Source organism: Equus asinus, chromosome 12 (genome assembly GCF_041296235.1).
Source record: "Equus asinus isolate D_3611 breed Donkey chromosome 12, EquAss-T2T_v2, whole genome shotgun sequence".
Lineage (NCBI taxonomy): Eukaryota > Metazoa > Chordata > Mammalia > Perissodactyla > Equidae > Equus > Equus asinus.
The window spans coordinates 32609345-32627314 of record NC_091801.1 but is presented as its reverse complement, the minus strand read 5'-3'; the positions used below and the strand labels follow the sequence as shown (position 1 = coordinate 32627314).

The window sequence follows — 17970 nt, the reverse complement described above, 5'->3', positions numbered from 1 at the left end:
TACATTTCATAATTTGTGGCTCTAAGATCAGCATCTGTTTTTATTTCAGTACATTGCCAAAAAAATACCTTACCTTTCCTAAGAGGCATGCATTATAATAGGAAAAAAATCTTAATTTACTGGTAATGCAATTTAGTTCAGTCTGTGTAGAAGAAGGCACCAAAAGAAGGTGATCAGGAAAGAGGAGTTTAAGGTCTTAATCATCCTCCTAATCTCATTCCATGTAGGCAACTACTGACTATACCACTATGTATGAACTCTACCAGGATAAAAAATTGGAGACAAAAATTCCACATATTTTTTTCTAAGTTTTAGTGTTGCATCATGCAAACTCACTTTTCCAACAAAATTCTACATGTATTTTATAGAGAACTTACTGCTACATCTTGGTTTACTTTCTACCCTAATTTGAAAGCTCTTGAAGCAAAGCATATCTGCTCCTGTCATTCTTCACTACCACCTTTTTCCTAAGAACATCGAAAAATGTTAAACAACGGCAAACAATCCCACTCTGCACGCATGGCTCACACAACACTCTCTTGTCTGGGTCCACCTCAGAATCAGCTACAGGGAATAGAAACAACATGTTATTAAAAAAAGTGGTGTTCACTCATCTTTTTGAGCATTAATATTCTTAACATAGTTGCTATAATGTTTATCAGAATCTTAAGAAGAAAATATTGGCGTAAGAAATAGGATTGCCAAAGAGTTCTTGAATTAAGCCATTTTCCAGAACTGTATAATTTTTGCTGATAATAACTTCAGAATCAGATTCTTCCAAATTGGGCTTTACAAATTTCTTTGAGTGTTACCAAATCACAGTTTACCAAGACTGTTCTAACTGTTCCTAGTTTATTGCGTTATCTCTCATCTGGCAAATCTTTTGGTTAATCATTAGATTCATTAACTACTTTATACATCTTTGGAGTGTCCTTCTTACAGCCAAGGATTCATGCTCCGTATTCTAAAAAGTCTCCAAACCTCTAATATGCATTCTTAGCTCCAGAGTAAGTTTGCTACTCTTTATTTAAAATAATGAGTTTTTAAAGTTTGTTTTACCACTTGAAAGATCTTCTGATTGAAATAGCAAATTCCTGTTTCTCAAGATTAAGACTACACGTGAAACATGATTTAAATTTACAATTATAATTTGAGAATTTGTAAACCTTTAGTTTTACAACTCAGCCATGCTGTAAAGTTTCTTGTCCAAAATCACACTGTAGGTTAACGTCAGCACCTAAGCCACAAAAGTTGGTAAATTTTGGCAGATATTTCCCCTCCAGCCTTTTACAAGCTTCTTTGGTTTTACGTAGTTATTTCATCTAATTTCATGTCCATATGTTCCCCCTTACCATTATAGTATTTACATTTTTCCATGTAATTACATGATTCTCATGAGTCTTATTTTAATGCAAAATGTTCAGAATTTCTGTCTTTTAATATTTGTTAATAATAAGGTATTTAACATTATCCTTTATTTTTTATATGTTGTGTTTCCTTATAGTTAGTTTTTAGAAATGGAATTTATGAATCAAATAATATTAACTTCTTTAACACTTAAACTATATATTAAAATTATTGTGCTAAAGAATTTCACACTGTCATCAGCAATTTTATGCCAATAGTTGTTTCAATATAACCTCGCTAGCTTTAGTTATTATATTTTTCAGTGATCTTTGCTATTTTAATGTTTGGGAAAAGCTAAATCATTTTAATATTATTACTTTCTTTATTTCTAGTGAGATTGAACATGTTCTCATATGTATTAAAATAATACTTGTTTTTCCACCGTTTTGAATGATTTCTCTCTGTAATATCATTTGTCTTTTTATTCATAAGGTTTTTTTAGCATTTTCCTTACACTTTACCATATTTCCTGCTATGTGCCACTAAATGTGTTCCTTTTTTTATTTTAGTTAACATGTATTATTTGTATGTAATGAGTACATAATTTCTTATTATTCCTAAATTTAGAACTCCCTCTTTTCAAAAGTTACTAAATATTTACTTATATAGCACCTTGCAATTTTCATATAATTTGGATTATTTAAATTATTTCACTTTTTAAAACATAAGGGATTTTATTTAGAGGAAGTTGTGAGATAAAAGATTTAACTGTTGTATTTTTTTCCAGAAAGTTAATTGTCTCAGATAATTTTATTGTTAAAGGGTACTGTATAATAATACATACAAAGAAAGCATTTAAGATGATTTATAATGATTGGATATTGCTTCTGTATAATTACATACTTTCATATAGTAAGAATGAAAGCAAATAAATTTATTTATAGAGAGATTAGTATCTTTAGGATTGAGACAGGGTCTTTTTCATGTAAATATCCAGCAAAATGTTTAATATGTGTCAATCGAAATGAACAGCTTTACAAGGCAAGGATAATGTTTAAAGAAAGAGAGGCTTTACTAACGTTTTGCAAAGTGGGGGAGGTACTCTTCAACTCATATACTGGTCAATGATTCCCACCGCCAGAGCCCCCACCCCCAGCGTCTTGAGGTAGTTGGGCTTATAAAGTCAAAAACTGCAGGGTATGCATGACTGAGTCCAATTTCTGATTGGTTGACTTTTCCTGTTACAGTTAATCTTGTGCCCAAGGCTTTCCAAATGTCTTAACTGCAGGAAAAACTTTTGCATTGATCTCTGACCTTCTGGCATCAGTCAAGCTTTTGTAATTTTCTATTCCTGTCCACAGCTCAGCTTTGAGGTGGTCATGGTGTCCATCACATCAACTCTGGCCTCATTCTTATCTCTTTCCTTTATCATATATAGTAGCCATTTCATAAATATTTGGTGAATAGATAAAAAGTGAGTGAAGTTCTGTACAATTTCATTATGCCTCATTATTATGTATTATTAATAATTTTCTCTCCCTTATTAAGGAATTTATAACTTTTGTATTTTATTATATCTTTTAAAGTGTGAAATTTTTAATTAGCATTTACTTTGAACGGATTCTGGAGATATGGTGTTTCCTGAATGATTTTTTAAAGTTTCCTTTTTATTACAGTAAAACATATGCAATAGAAAATTTCTCATTTTAGCCATTTTAAGTGTACACTTCTGTGGCATTAATTAATTCCCATTATGTTTCCAAAACTTTCACCACCCTAAACAGAAACTCTAATTATTAAGCAATAGCTCCCCTTTTCCTTCCCCCACAGAATGGGTAGAAAACATGATCCAACTAAATGCTGTCTACGAGAATCTAACTTTAGATCTAAATACACAAATGGATTGAAAGAAAAATTATGCAAACAGATATTCCATACAAATATTAACTAAAAGAGGGCTGGGTGGCTAAACTAATACAAGAAAAAATAAATTTTAAATCATTGCTACAAGAGACAAAGAAGAACATTACATATTGATAAAAGGATTAATTCAATAAGAAGACATAACAATTATAAAGTTATATGCAGCAAACATCAGAGCCTCAAAATATATTAAGCAAACCTTGACAGAATTAGAGTGTTATGATTTTGTTAAACTAACATCTGTTAAATGGTGCAAGAGGTGCCGGATGGCGAGTTTCTGTTTAACAACAGACCACAACAAAAACTGAAAATACAGAAGTTTATTATTCACAAGTCCTGGAGGAAGGATACACATGTTTTGAGGACCACATCGGGGCTCAAGGCAGAGCACAGAGAGAGGGACAAGACCTAAGGCACGTGCCTTTTTTAGAGTCTACAGGTGGAGTGCCTTGAGGTTTCTGGGCTAGGGCCGGATTGGTCAATTCAAACCAAAACAGTGAGGTTTTGGTAATCCACATGAGGGTCTTATCTCAGGGATGCAGCACACAGGCACTGGGAGGCAGTTGATTACAAGGGCTGTTGGGGAAGTCATATCAGGACTTAAATTTGCTTGCGACTCTGTGACAGCTATGTAGGGCATGTGCTTGTATGAGGGGCTAGTTAGTTTAAGGTGCCTACAGGCTGCTTGACCAAACAAAATGGAGGCCAATGCAGCAATACCAGGGATTAGCTTAGTTAATCTCTCAACATGGAGGGAGAAACAGACAATTCTACAACAATAGTTGGAAGCTTCAATATCCTACTTTCAATAATGGAATGAACAACCAAACAGAAGCCCAATAAGGAAATAGAGAATCTGAACAAAACTATAATCAATCATATCTAACAGACATACATAGAACACTCTCTGCAACAAAAACAGAATATGCATTTTTCCCAAGCACATACAGAACATTCTCCAGAACAGACCATAAGGTGGGACACAAACCAAGTAGTAATAAATTTTAAAAGATTGAAACCACACAAAATGTTATTAAATACTTCAATAAATAATAGAGTAACAAGAAATGGAATTGACATAGAAAATCATTCTTTTCTTCACATAGCTTTATGGTTAAATGAATTATTGAATCATATTAACACTACCTAACAAAGTTTAATAAACACACAATACACTCCACCATAATATATCTCTTAATGGAAACCTCTCAGAAGTATACATTGGGATTATTGACTAAAACTACAGTGTCTTATTTCATTTCTAAAAACTCTTTGGCAATCTTTAGTCATGAAAGAAATATTGGGCAAATTCCAATAGGGGGCATTCTACAAAATACCTTTCCAGTATTGTTCTATTGTGAAAGGCAGTCTGACAAGGAGTTGAGAAATTTTCACAGCCAAGTAAAGCCTAAGAAAACACCATGAATAACTGTAATGTGGTAACCTGGATGGAATCCTGTACCAGAAAAAGACAGTAGGTTACAACTAAGGAAATTCAAATCAATAATAGACTCTAGTTAATAATATTAATAAATAATGTTGGTTTATTAACTGTGAAAATATACCATATTAAAGTTAGATATAATAAAGGAAACTGGTTGTTTGGCACATAAGAATTCTCTCTACTATCTTCTCAATTTTTCTCAACAGTTCAAAGAATTCTTCTCTTCCCACTCACATAAAAGTCTTAGGATGTGTTGGTGGGGTTCCATATCACTGTATATTCAAACAATAAGCTGATGGTTACTTTTTAATTAGTGTTTTAGTTCTCATTTAGATTGTATACTATCTAAACTTGTTGCTGCAATATTGGAAGGTGGCTTTTAATCAAATAATCATATAGACTTTGATATTATGGATTGATGGCAATAGTTCTTATTCTAGTTCAATCTCATGAGAGCACCATTTAAGTTTTTGTTGTAATTATTTATTCAGACTGATCTTTCATGTTAACAAAGCTACAGATTATTAGGTTAAGCTTCAAGAGCAAGTTCTACAGAATAATCTACAGAGTTATCAGTTTAAAATCACCTCATCACTTCTTATGTTAAAACGAAGGAAATGAATAGTAAGTGTTTTTACTTATTCATTGGCATAGACATATGTTATAAGTGAGCTGGGTCTTATTTCATGATGATATAAGTCAAGATGCTCAAATTGATTTATATATGCATATATTTTTAAATAATTATTTCATGGGTACAAAAGTTATTTCTGAAAATTAAGGGACATATTAAATACTAATTTAAAGCCTTTGATAAATATATTTTAATTTACTTTTTAATATCTGGGATATAGTACTAACTTAATTTGATTAACTTTTACCACTTCAAAGAGGACTATTTCTCGGTTTGAATGCAGATATTAATTTCATTGACTTGCCTATGTTTCTTTTTTTCCCTTTAGGCTGTACTTTGGAGGTATAAGTTTTCTCAGCTGAAAGGTTCTTCAGATGATGGCAAAAGCAAAATCAAATTTTTGTTTCAGAACCCAGATACTAAACAGATTGAAGCAAAGGTAAACCCAATAAATTCATCACACGGCTGACATCTAATGCCATTATTGCCAGTTAAGAAGCAAACTGGAGAAAATTTAGGAAAACCAAAAGAGCAAAAACATAGTCTCTATTTACCTTGGAATAATCCCGATAGCCAAAAAAATATATTCACTTTAAAATTTTAATGGCAAATTTCCACTGAAAGGCATCACTTAAATTACTTACAACTAATTCCATGTTTTCCCCTTGTCATTTTGTGTTAAGTAAAATGAATAAATGAATGACTTTTTGCTATGTCTCATGCAGATGTTCAGTATTCGGAAATATATTAACTATGCTGTTTTTAATTCATCAGAAAGATTTACTGTTTTTATTTTTAGGAATATATATCTTTGTAAATATTGAAAATGTGAATTATTTCTATTACCCTACTATGAAATTCACAATAGCAATGTTTGAGTTAAAACAAATCATAAGTATCTTATTCCAGTGTGGAGGAAAGGATAAATAACAAATACCAAAGTGCAAAATTAATTCAATGAAAATGAAACCCAACTATAGTTTCTCAACTGTTGAATAAAATTGCCATAATTTTGGTCCATTCTTTACTTAAATTCAGAGGGGGAAGTCTGAGCCTAACATTCAAAGCCTTTCAAGTAGTAGCCCTGTCTGATATTTTAGTGCAAGTCTCTTGTAACACTGCTCTATATTTACGTCAGACACTCTCATTCTTTTAACAAGGTGACTCCTTTCTTGCTTATACATCTGCTAATGCTTTTCTCTTAACTTTTCTTCTTGGATTTTTGTCTGAATCTCTCTGAGATGCCCCATTCCTGTCTTATGTTTGTTTATGGATTATCTTACTACTTCTTCTGTAGGTAGTAAGATGCAGGTTGTTTAAAGAGGGAACTGTGGATACAGCTCCTTTTTGCTGGTTTCTTTCCTGCTGCGTTTTTTTAAAGAATCATTGTTACACTTGATCTCCTCTTCTTCTTGTCTCCTGTCAGCTTAGGCAAAGACCTTGGTTACTTTATCCACTCTGTTTATTTAACTTTCCTCATAATTTTGAAATCTGCATTTCCATCGTTGCCTCTTCCCTAAAATTAGAACTGTCTATGGAGCTGCCTTGTCTCCATCTATTGCCTCTTCTCCTCCTCTTTTCCTCTTTGACTACCATTGATCAATCATTTGTGCCAGCCACTTACACTGCTTTTTAAAGTGACTTTTACTGATACTATAAAAAAATGCATTACTATTGTCCAAAATTATCTCTCATTAGCTTTTGGTAGATATCTCAGCCTTTCAAAACATAGGACATATTCTAACACTGGTAAATGATGCTAATATTTTCAGTTCTGTGTTCTTAGAATTAGTGTAAAACCTCAACCACTAGTTGCTCACAATGGTATTGCATTTAATGTTACTTTTCTTCTAATACTTTTTAGTGTGCTTACAAATTCTTAGCTGACAACCTGAAGCAAAAAAGATAAATGCAATGAAATGACTATTAATTATAGGATTTAGACTTCAATTTAATGTAGCATATATTATATATGCAGCTAATTATATTTATTTAAACTTTATAATTATTAGTCACCTGTCAGCTTCTAAGATATCATTTATTCTTGTTAGAGTGTTTTTAAGCAATATTTCATAATTTCATTCATTAAGAGGTAGTTTCAAAAGATATTTGTTGAATATGTTTCTTGAACTTATAGGAAGCAATTTAGGAATAGTGAGAAGAGCAATCTTAAAAATAATGAGAAGATATGACAATTGATGAGTTACCAGACTTTCTTTAAAGTCACCATCTCCCCATAGAAAATGAGGAATCATAATACGTCTGTGGGCAACACCGAAAATAGCGAATTAAATATGGAGACTGTTAAACAACAAATGGCGCCTACCCATCTGAATGGTGGCCAGGTCTATAGAACTCTTTAGCCATTCTGGCGTGTATCACCACTGCTGGCATCATGGAAACCGTGTAAGAATTAAAACTAGTATAATTGGTAACTACTTTATAACTTTTATAAATGCAACTTGTGAGCATTCCTCAAAAGTACCACCACAGGAGAACAGTAAGGACAATGCCAGCATGTATCACGTGACTGGACTTATGGGACTCATGTATCATGAGGATGGCTTATGGTTGAAGTTGGTGTCGTCTGAATATTCAACATTTCCTCTGTTAGAACATCACTTTTTTAAAACCAGGGAATAGGCAATATGACACAGTGGAAAGAAAATTAGAATTGGGTTGCCTTGAATTAGTCTCTTCTTTACCATTGCCTAGCTATGTTACCTGGGCAATTTTATCACCAAATTACAACTGCTACCTTGCAGGGAAAATATAAGGAATAAATATCCCTGGTGCCTGGTACATAGAAGGCACTCAATAAGATGAATGAATGCATATTTTATTGTGAAAATTTTCAAGCTATTTCAAATTATTTTACAATAAACACCCATATGCACACTATCTAAATTCTATCATTTACATTTCACTATACTTCTTTATCACATATCTATCTATCCATCCCTCTATCCATCCATCAATCTATCTTGCGTAGATATACGTTGAAGCGAAATGCAGACATCAGTATAACATTAAGCAATTTTCATAATGTATTTTTGGAATGTTGTTTTTGTCCCTCCACTGATTCCAAATTCCTTACCCATTATTTTATTGGACAGTGCTTTGCATTTATAGTTGTTTATGATAGTTGACAGTTGTACACTTTTAATTACATAGTATAAATAACAGTCTAATTAAATTTTAACTTAAGTGGAAAATAATCTTAGTAAAACAACAAAAATACTCAGCAAGTGACAGCACTGTATACATATATACATTTTTCTATACTTTTTGGTAAGGAAGATTAGCCCTGAGCTAACATCTGTTGCCAATCTTCCTCTTTTTTTTCCTTCTCAAAGTCCCAGTACATAGTTGAATATCCTAGTTGTACATCCTTTTAGTTCTTCTATGTGGGATGTCACCTCAGCATGGCTTGATGAGCGGTGTGTAGGTCCACACCCAGGATCCAAACTGGTGAACCCCAGGCTGCCAAAGTTGAGCACACAAACTTAATTACTACACCAGCAGGCCGGCCCTGAGAGCATTATCTTTTAGTCCATAGATCTTGAAAAATATCATTTTTTTTTTTTGAGGAAGATTAGCCCTGAGCTAACAACTGCCAATCCTCCTCTTTTTGCTGAGGAAGACTGGCCCTGAGCTAACATCCATGCCCATCCTCCTCTACTTTATACATGGGATGCCTACCACAGCATGGCTTTTGCCAAGCGGTGCCATGTCCGCACCCGGGATCCAAACTGGCGAACCCCGGCCCGCCGAGAAGCGGAACATGTGAACTTAACCGCTGCACCACCAGGCCGGCCCCCATTTTTGTTTTCAAGATTCCTTGGGTTCACCTACACAAGTCATTAAAACAGCAAATGAGGGCAGATATATATATATTTTTTCATATCTATATCACTTTACTTTCATTTTCATGTCTATTGTGTTGGCTACAAATTTAATTTCTATGTTAAATTACAATGGTCAGTGTGGACATTCTTCATTCATTCCTTATTTTAAGGGAAAACATTTAGCCTTTCACCATTAAATATGGTGTTAGCTTTAGAGCTTTAATAGAAATTTTTTCTCAAGTTGAATGAATTCCCCTCTATTTCTATTTTTCTGAAAGGTTTTGTTATGAATGGCTATCAGGTGATGTCTTGCTTGTTAAACAGCAAAATGTAAAAACTCATTTTCAAATATTGAACCAGTCTTGCATTCTTGGAATAAACCCTACTTAATAGTGATGTGTAATTCTTTACATATATTGCTGAATTATATTTGTTAAAAATTTTTTAAGTAGTTTTGCCTTTATGTCTATTAGAGGTGTTAGTCTGTAGGTTTTATTTATTTATTTTTTTCTTGGTACTATTCCTAACTGGTTTTTGTATCAGGATGAAACTGGCTTTAGAAAATCAGTTGAGAATATTCTCTCTTCTTCTATTTTCTGGAAGATATTGTACAGAATTCTTGATTCTTCTTTGAAGGTTTGGTAGAGTTCTCTAGTGAAACCATCTGGGCCACTAGGTTTCATTTTTGGGATATTTTTAAATTGTGAATTCAGCTAACTGAATAGACAGCTATTCAAATTATTTACTTCTTATCAGATGAGTTTAGTAATTTTTACTTTTCAAGGTATTGATCAGTTTTATCTAAGTTGTCAAATTTATGTGTGTAGACTTTTTTGTGGTGTTTCCATATTCGCACTTTGAAATCAGCAGATTCTGTAATGATATCCCATTTCATTTCTGATATTACTAATTAGTGCCTTCTCTCTATTTTTCTATGTTAGCCTTGCTAGAGATTTTTCAAAGAATCAGGATTATTTTCTCATTGATTTTCTCTATTGTGTTCTATAAGCAATTTAATAAATTCTGCTCTTATTTTTATTATTTGCTTATTTTTGGTTGCTTTGGTTTTACATTGCTTGTCTTTCTCTAATTTCACAGGTGAAATTTTAGATTCTTGATTTGAAGCTTTCTTGTCTCTATCATATGCATTTAGTGCTATAATTTCTTTCATAGTACTGCGTTTGCTACATCCCACAAATTTTGATATGCTGTATTTCTATTTTCGTTCGATTCTGCTTGTTTTTAATTTCCCTTAGGGCTTCCTCTTTGACAGATGGATTTTTTTTTTAGAAATATGATGTCTAGTTTCCAAGTTTGGGGGATTTTCCTGTTATATTTCTAGAATTGATATACAATCTGATCCAGTTGCTCAGAGAACATGCTCTGTATGGTTTCACTTCTTTTTATTTTTTTTTTTCTGATTAGGTGACATTTTCTTTATGGCCCAGGATATGATCTCATTTCAGCTTGGAAAGAGTAGAAGTCTAGGCTTCTTACTAGGACCTTGTTGGTGGGAGTTGAGTGAGGCCACAGTTTTTCTGTAGCATTTGGCTAGAATAAAGTAATTAGTGTATACAAGTCTTCTGCCTTTCCAGACTGTCTATTTTCAGGTCACATGGCTAGAGATAGTAAAGTTCTCTCGAGTTTTGTGTTTTTTTGTCTGCACTCATTTGCATTTATGGGTTCCCAGCCTCTCTACTGTCTTTTTTGCAATATATGATGCAAAAAGAAAAACCCAGAGAACTCACCATGATGTTGTTCCTCATGTCCTGGTGTCTCTAGATCCTTAGCCTGCTGGCCTTCTTCCCTCCCTCTTTATGCTTGTTTTCTAGAATGATGTCCAAGGCTTTTTTATTATACTTAGGGGGAATAAAAGGGAAAAGTACTCCTCCTCCATCATCCCCAAAGTATAACTATATTATTTTTAAAGTATTATTAATGCCACTTCTAAAAGAAAAATAATTGGTATAGTGAGCCTGATTTTTGATTTCTCATCTTCCACAACCCCAATGAAATAGTAACAGAAATATAACAAAAATCTGACAATTAAATGTTAATTATGGGCATGGTTCCTGTACGTATAGCTGTACAGAATCTGGTGGGAAAGATTCTGCACAGGTAGGGACCTAGTTATATACATCTATTTTGTGAAATAAGTTCTCTGCAATATAATTCGTGGTTCTACTCTCTTTCTACTGCGTATCTGACTGAATAAAACAGTGGATTTCATAAGAGTAAAAAGTATGAGAGGTGATATCTTAGTGTAGATTTGATTTGCATTTCCCTGATGATTAGCGATGATGAACATCTTTTCATGTGTCTATTGGCCATATTCATATCTTCTTTTGAGAAATGTCTGTTCATGTCCTCTGCTCATTTTTTGATCTGGTTGTTTGTTTTTTTGTTGTTAAGCCGTGTGAGTTCTTTGTATATTATGGAGATTAACCCTTTGTCGGATAAGTGGCTTGTAAATATTTTTTCCCAATTAGTGGGCTGTTTTCTTGTTTCAATCCTGTTTTCCCTTGCCTTAAAGAAGCTCTTTAGTCTGATGAAGTCCCATTTGTTTATTCTTTCTATTGTTTCCCTCAACTGAGGAGTTATAGTGTCCCATTCGCAGCAACGCGGATGGACCTCGAGGGTATTATGTTAAGCGAAATAAGCCAGTCAGAGAAAGACGAACTCTATATGACTCCACTCATAGGTGGAAATTAATATATTGACAAGGAGATCTGATCGGTGGTTACCAGGGAAAAGGGGGGTGGGGGGAGGGCACAAAGGGGGAAGTGGTGTACCCACAACATGACTAACAATAATGTACAACTGAAATCTCATAAGGTTGTAATCTATCATAACATTAATTAAAAAAAATTAAAAAAAATAAAAGTCCTTTGCAGAATCAGAGTGGAGACAAAAAAAAAAAGTATGAGAGGAATTTACATGGTTTAAATGAGTTTAACTTAATTTAAGATTTAAACATTTTATTTTCAGCTTCAATTTTAAATCTAAAATAAAATTAAATTGCTGTTGGATTATGAATTGCAATAGATTCTATTTAAGGAGAGATTGTAAACCAAGAGCACTTCAGGTAGAGGCCACTGCCTGCATTACAAAAAGTTGTTTGCCTCCCCTTCTTTCACTCCATTAGTTATTATCCAACAGAACATTTTTAATCCTGGAAATATTAAATAGCATCAATTTATCAAAGTTAACCTTTGTATTTCTTCCTTTTATCCCTCTTGACCAGACTTTATATAGGTAAGCAAATCAGTAACTGTGAATGATGTCTAAAAATGTTAATATTAAGATTTTTTCCTCCCTGAGGAAGATTAGCCCTGAGCTAACATCCACTGCCAATCCTCCTTTTTTAGCTACAGAAAATTGGCCTTGAGCTAATATCTGTGCCCATCTTTCTCTAGTTTGTATGTGAGATGCCTGCCACAGCATGGCTTGATAAGCAGTGCATATGACCATGCCTGGGATCCAAACCAGTGAACCCCAGGCTGCCAAAGCAGAGCATGTGAACTTAACTGCTGTGCCACAGGGCCAGTCCCTTAAGATAGTTTTTCATGGTATTTCAAGGTTTTACTAAGTAGTTCATGATGCCTATTATTTTGTACTTTGCTTATTGCTGATTTGGGGATAATAATTTAAAACAATTTCACTAGGCTTTGTATAGCTTAAGCACATCAATTGTCATTTAAATGCAAAGCTTTCACCAGACATATTATGAATGAAATATTTGAGTACTTAAGATCTAATTATCAAGTCTGGGTTTGTTTTAAAGGGATTTAAGACTATATTTTACATATATTTCTGTCAAAAATAAAACATCCTGTTTGTGTAGAAAAAATAATACTTAAAACTTTGTCTTTATGTATCCTCGTTCCAAATCTATTGATGGCAGAAGAATATACCCATTTATTAACAACTCATGTGACACGTTGTTGAATTATTTATGAAAGGTCATTGAGAGATTTCACTTATATGCCATCATTATGTTCTCCCATATATCAAAGAATTAAAGCAGAATGGAGAGGAATTTGCAATTCTTTGGAAAATTCTGGGATAGACTATATTTAATGAAGTGTTACATTTCAAAATCCTGTCTTTATGATATATTTCTGAAGTTAAGACTGCTGCTAATAAAAAACTATAACTTAGTGGAAACAAATTAGTAAAAAGTGGAGAAATGTTTTTCTCATCAAAATTAAAAGAGGCAAGCCAACCACCAAACATATGCCTGTGGACAACACACACAGCCACCTGTGTTCCTGCAGCTAGCCCCGTTCAACCCTTATCACTGCATGCCACAGGGCCCAGCCCCCACCTGCCCAGACACACTTGCTGCTGCACACAGAGGTATCATTGAGGACCCCAACAGACCTTGCAGCCACAGCAGACTCTTACGTTTTTGCCACTGAGGGCCACATAGTTGTGGATATGGATCCCAGGATCTAGAGCTTACATGCCATTGTCCACCTCCTCCAAATGCCACATGCTCTTGCGCATGATGTCCTGTGAATTGCTAGACTTGGTGTAAAAGCTTACTCCCACACACTCCCCAGGTAATGCCCCCTGCACTCCCTCCCTCTTTCTCAGGTGAAGACCTTTCATTACTGAAGCCAATCCATAAAGTCTGAATGAGTGACTGCTTCTTCAACTGCACAGAATCCAAAGCAAGGAAACAATGAACAACAGAAATCAGGGAAACACGACACTACCAAAGGAACAGAACAAACTTCCAGTGATCAACACCAAAGAAATGGGTATCAACAAATTCCTGACAAAGAATTTCAAATAACTGTTCTAAAGAAGCTCAATGAGCTACAAGAGAACACAGATAATTTAATGAAATCAGGAAAACAATATTGTAGTTATACCAGACAAAATAGACTTTAAGTAAAAAACTGTCTGTAGAGACAAAGAAGAGCATTATATAAGATAAAGAGGTCAATTCAATAAGAAACTATAACAATTCTAAATGTATATATGTACCCAACATCAGAGCACCTAATATATAAACAAATATTGGCAGATCTGAAGGAAGAAATTGAAAGCAATACAATAATAGTAGGAGATTTCAATACCCTAATTTCAGTGCAGAATAGAACGTTCAGCCAGAAAATCAATAAGGAAATATCTGACTTGAATAACATTATAGATCGAATGGATCTAATTATGCAGGATATTCATCTAATAGCAGCAAAATACAGATTCTTCTCAAGTGCACAGAATATTCTCCAGAATAGATCATGTTAGGTCACAAAACAAGTCTTAACAAAATTAAGAAATTTGAAATTATACCAAGTATCTTCTCAGACCACACTGGAATGAAACGAGAAATCAATGACAGAAGAAAAACAGAATAATTTATAAATATGTGGAAACTAAACAATAAACTTTTGAAAACCCATTGGGTAAAAGAGGAAATTAGAAGGGAATTTAAAAACTACCTTGAGACAAATGGAGGGACCAGCCTCATGCCCAACTAGTTAAAGTTCTGTGTGCTCCACTTTGGTGGCCCACGTTTGCAGATTTGGATCTTATGTGTGGACCTACTCCACTCATCAGCTGTGCTGTGGAGACATCCCACATCCAAGGTAGAGGAAGATTGGCACAGATGTTAGTTCCAGGCTAATTTTCCTCAAGCAGAAAAAGAGGAGGATTGGCAACAGATGTTAGCTCAGAGTGAATCTTCCTCATACACACACACAAAATACCTTGAGACAAGTGGAAATGAAAATACAACTTACCAAAACTTATAGGAGGCAGTAAAAGCAACACTGAGAGAAAGTTCCCACATTAAAAAAGAAGAAAGATCTCAATCTCACAATTTACAACTCAAAGAGCTAGAAAAAGAAGATCAAACTAATCCAAAAGAGCAGAAGGAAGGAACTAATAAAAATTATAGCATAAATAAATGAAATCGAGAACAAATAAACAATAGAAAAAATCAATAAAACTAAGAGCTGTCATTTTGAAAAGAAAAAAATGAAAAACTCAGATTGAGATAAAGAGTGAAGATTCAAACAAGTAAAATTAGAAATGAAAGAGGAAACATTACAATGGACATAGAAATAAAAAGGATCATAAAGGACTACTATGAACAATTATACACCAACCAACTGGATAACCTAGAAGAAATGGATAAATTCCTAGAGACATAAAACCTATGAAGATTGAATCAAGAAGACAATAAAAATTCTGAACAGACCAATAACAAACAAGCAGATTGCATCAGTAATCAAAAACCTCCTGACAAAGAAAAACCCAGGACCAGAAGGCTACATGGATGAATTCTAACAAGCATTCAAAGAAGACTTAATGGCAATATTTCTTAAACTCCTCTAAAAAATAGAAGAAGAAACATTCCTAAAATCATTTTATGAGGCCAGCATCACCCAGGTTCCAAAGTTAGATGAAGACAACACAAGAAAAGAAAACTACAGGCCAATACCCCTGTTGCAAATTGATGCAAAAATTCTCAGTGAAATATTAGCAAATTGAATTCAACAGCATGTTAAAATGATACTGGGGCCAGCCCAGTGGTGCAGTGGTTAAGTTCCCACGTTCCACTTTGGCAGCCCAGGGTTTGCTGGTTCGGATCTCGGTTGTGGATATGGCACCGCTTGTCAAGCCATGCTATGGCAGGCATCCCACAGATAAAGTAGAGGAAGATGGGCATGGATGTTAGCTCAGGGCCAGTCTTCCTCAGCAAAAAGAGGAGGATTGGTGGCAGATGTTAGCTCAGGGCTATTTTTCCTCAAACAAACAAAAAAACTACAGATAAAAAAACAGATCATATACCTCTATAATGTGGCATTTATGCCTGGGATGCAAAGAGGATTCAATGTAATGAAAATCAAGCATTGAGATACAACACATTAAGAGAATAAAAGATTAAAAAGCACATATCATCTCAATAGAGGCAGAAAAGCATTTTACAAAATTCAGCATCCTTTCATGATAAAAACTCTGAACAAAATAGATACAGAAGGAACATACCTCAACGTAATAAGGCTGCATTTGAAAAACCCACAGCTAACATCATAATCAATGCGGAAAAACTGAAAGTGTTTCTCCTAAACTTTAAAACTTTTCTCCTTGGAAAACTCCTGGAAAAAAGCAAGGATACCCACTCTTGTCATTACTATTCAACATGTATTATACCCAGGGCAATTAGTCAAGAAAAGTAAATAAAAGACATCCAAATTTGAGAAAAAGAAGTCAAATTATTTCTGTTTTCAGTTGATATGATCATATACATATAGAAAACCCTACAGACTCCACAAAAAGTTGGTAGAACTAGTAAACAATTTCAGAAAAGTTGCAGGATGCAAAATCAGCATTAAAAATCAGTGGTGTCACTATACACTAACATTAACTATCTGAAAGGGAAATTAAGAAAACAGTCCCATTCACAATAGCAATGGAAAGAAAAAAAATTCTTACGAATTCACTTACAGAGGTGAATGATTTGTGCACTGAAGTGTATAAAACATTGATGAAGGAAATTTTAAAAGACACAAATAAATGGAAAGACACCCCATGTTAATGACAGAAGAATTAATATTGTTAAAATATCCCTACTACCCAAATCAATCTATAGATTCAATCCACTACCTATCAAAATCACGAGGTTTTTTACAGAAATAAAACAAAAATTCTAAATTCATACAGAATCACAAAAAGACCCAAAGTAGCCAAAGCAATCTTGAGCAGGAAGAATAAAGCTGGAGACATCACATTTCCTAAGTTCAAATTATATTACAAAGTAATGATAACAGTATGGTGCTGGTATAAAAACAAGCATTTAGACTATAGAACAGAACAGAGATTCCAGGAATAAACTCACACATTACTAGTCAACTGATCATTGACAGGAGTTCCCAAAACACAATGAAATTATAGGCTCTTCAACAGATGATGCTGGGAAAACTGGATATATGCATGCAAATAGAATGAAACTGGACCTCTATCTCACACCATACATAAAAATCAACTGAAAATGAATTAAATAGTTAAATGTAAAACCTTAAACCATAAAACTTCTAGAAGAAAACATAGGGAAAAAGCTTCATGACATTGGTCTTGGCAATAATTTTTTGGGTATGACACCAAAATTATAGACAACAAAAACAAAAATAGACAAGTGGGACTACCTCAAACTAAGAAGCTCCTCACAATAAAGAAAGTTATTGAAAAAAATGAAAAAGCAACCTATGGAATGGGGAAAATATTTTCATACCAGATCCAATAATGAGTTAATATCCAAAATATATAGGGAACTCATTCAATTCAAATAACAAAAATACAAATAACTCAATTAAGAAATGGAAAAATACCTAATGAGAGACACTTCTGAAAAGAAGAAATTTAACTGTCTAACATCACTATCATTGGGAAAATGCAAATCAAAACCACAATGTCACCTCATATCTGTTAGGATAGATATTATTAAAAAAACAAGAGGTAACAACATTGGCAAGGATGTGGGGAAAAGAGAATCTTTGTACACTGCTGGTGGGATGTAAAATAGTACAGCTGTTGTGGAAAACAGTATGGACATTCTTCAAAAAATTAAATAGATTTACCAAAATATCAGCAATCCCGCTTCTGAATATATTTCCAAATGAAATCAAGTCAGTATCTTGATGAGATATCTGTACTCCCATGTTCATTGCAGCTTTATTCACAATAGCCGAGATATGGAAACAACCTAAATGTACATCAGTGGATGAATGGATAAATGTGGTATGTATAAAAAATGGGAT

At 33.8% G+C, this 17970-nt stretch overlaps 1 protein-coding gene across 3 annotated transcripts in view; it reads left to right on the top strand.

Moving 5' to 3' along the window:
• The window catches only part of SNTG1 (syntrophin gamma 1), an 852347-nt gene that overhangs the window by 822112 nt on the left and 12265 nt on the right, over window positions 1–17970 (top strand). For all 3 annotated transcript variants that reach the window (XM_070481301.1, XM_070481302.1, XM_044744142.2), the window contains one exon: window positions 5677–5787. In XM_070481301.1, the coding sequence (XP_070337402.1) occupies window positions 5677–5787 (111 nt within the window). The remainder of the gene's footprint in view (window positions 1–5676; window positions 5788–17970) is intronic.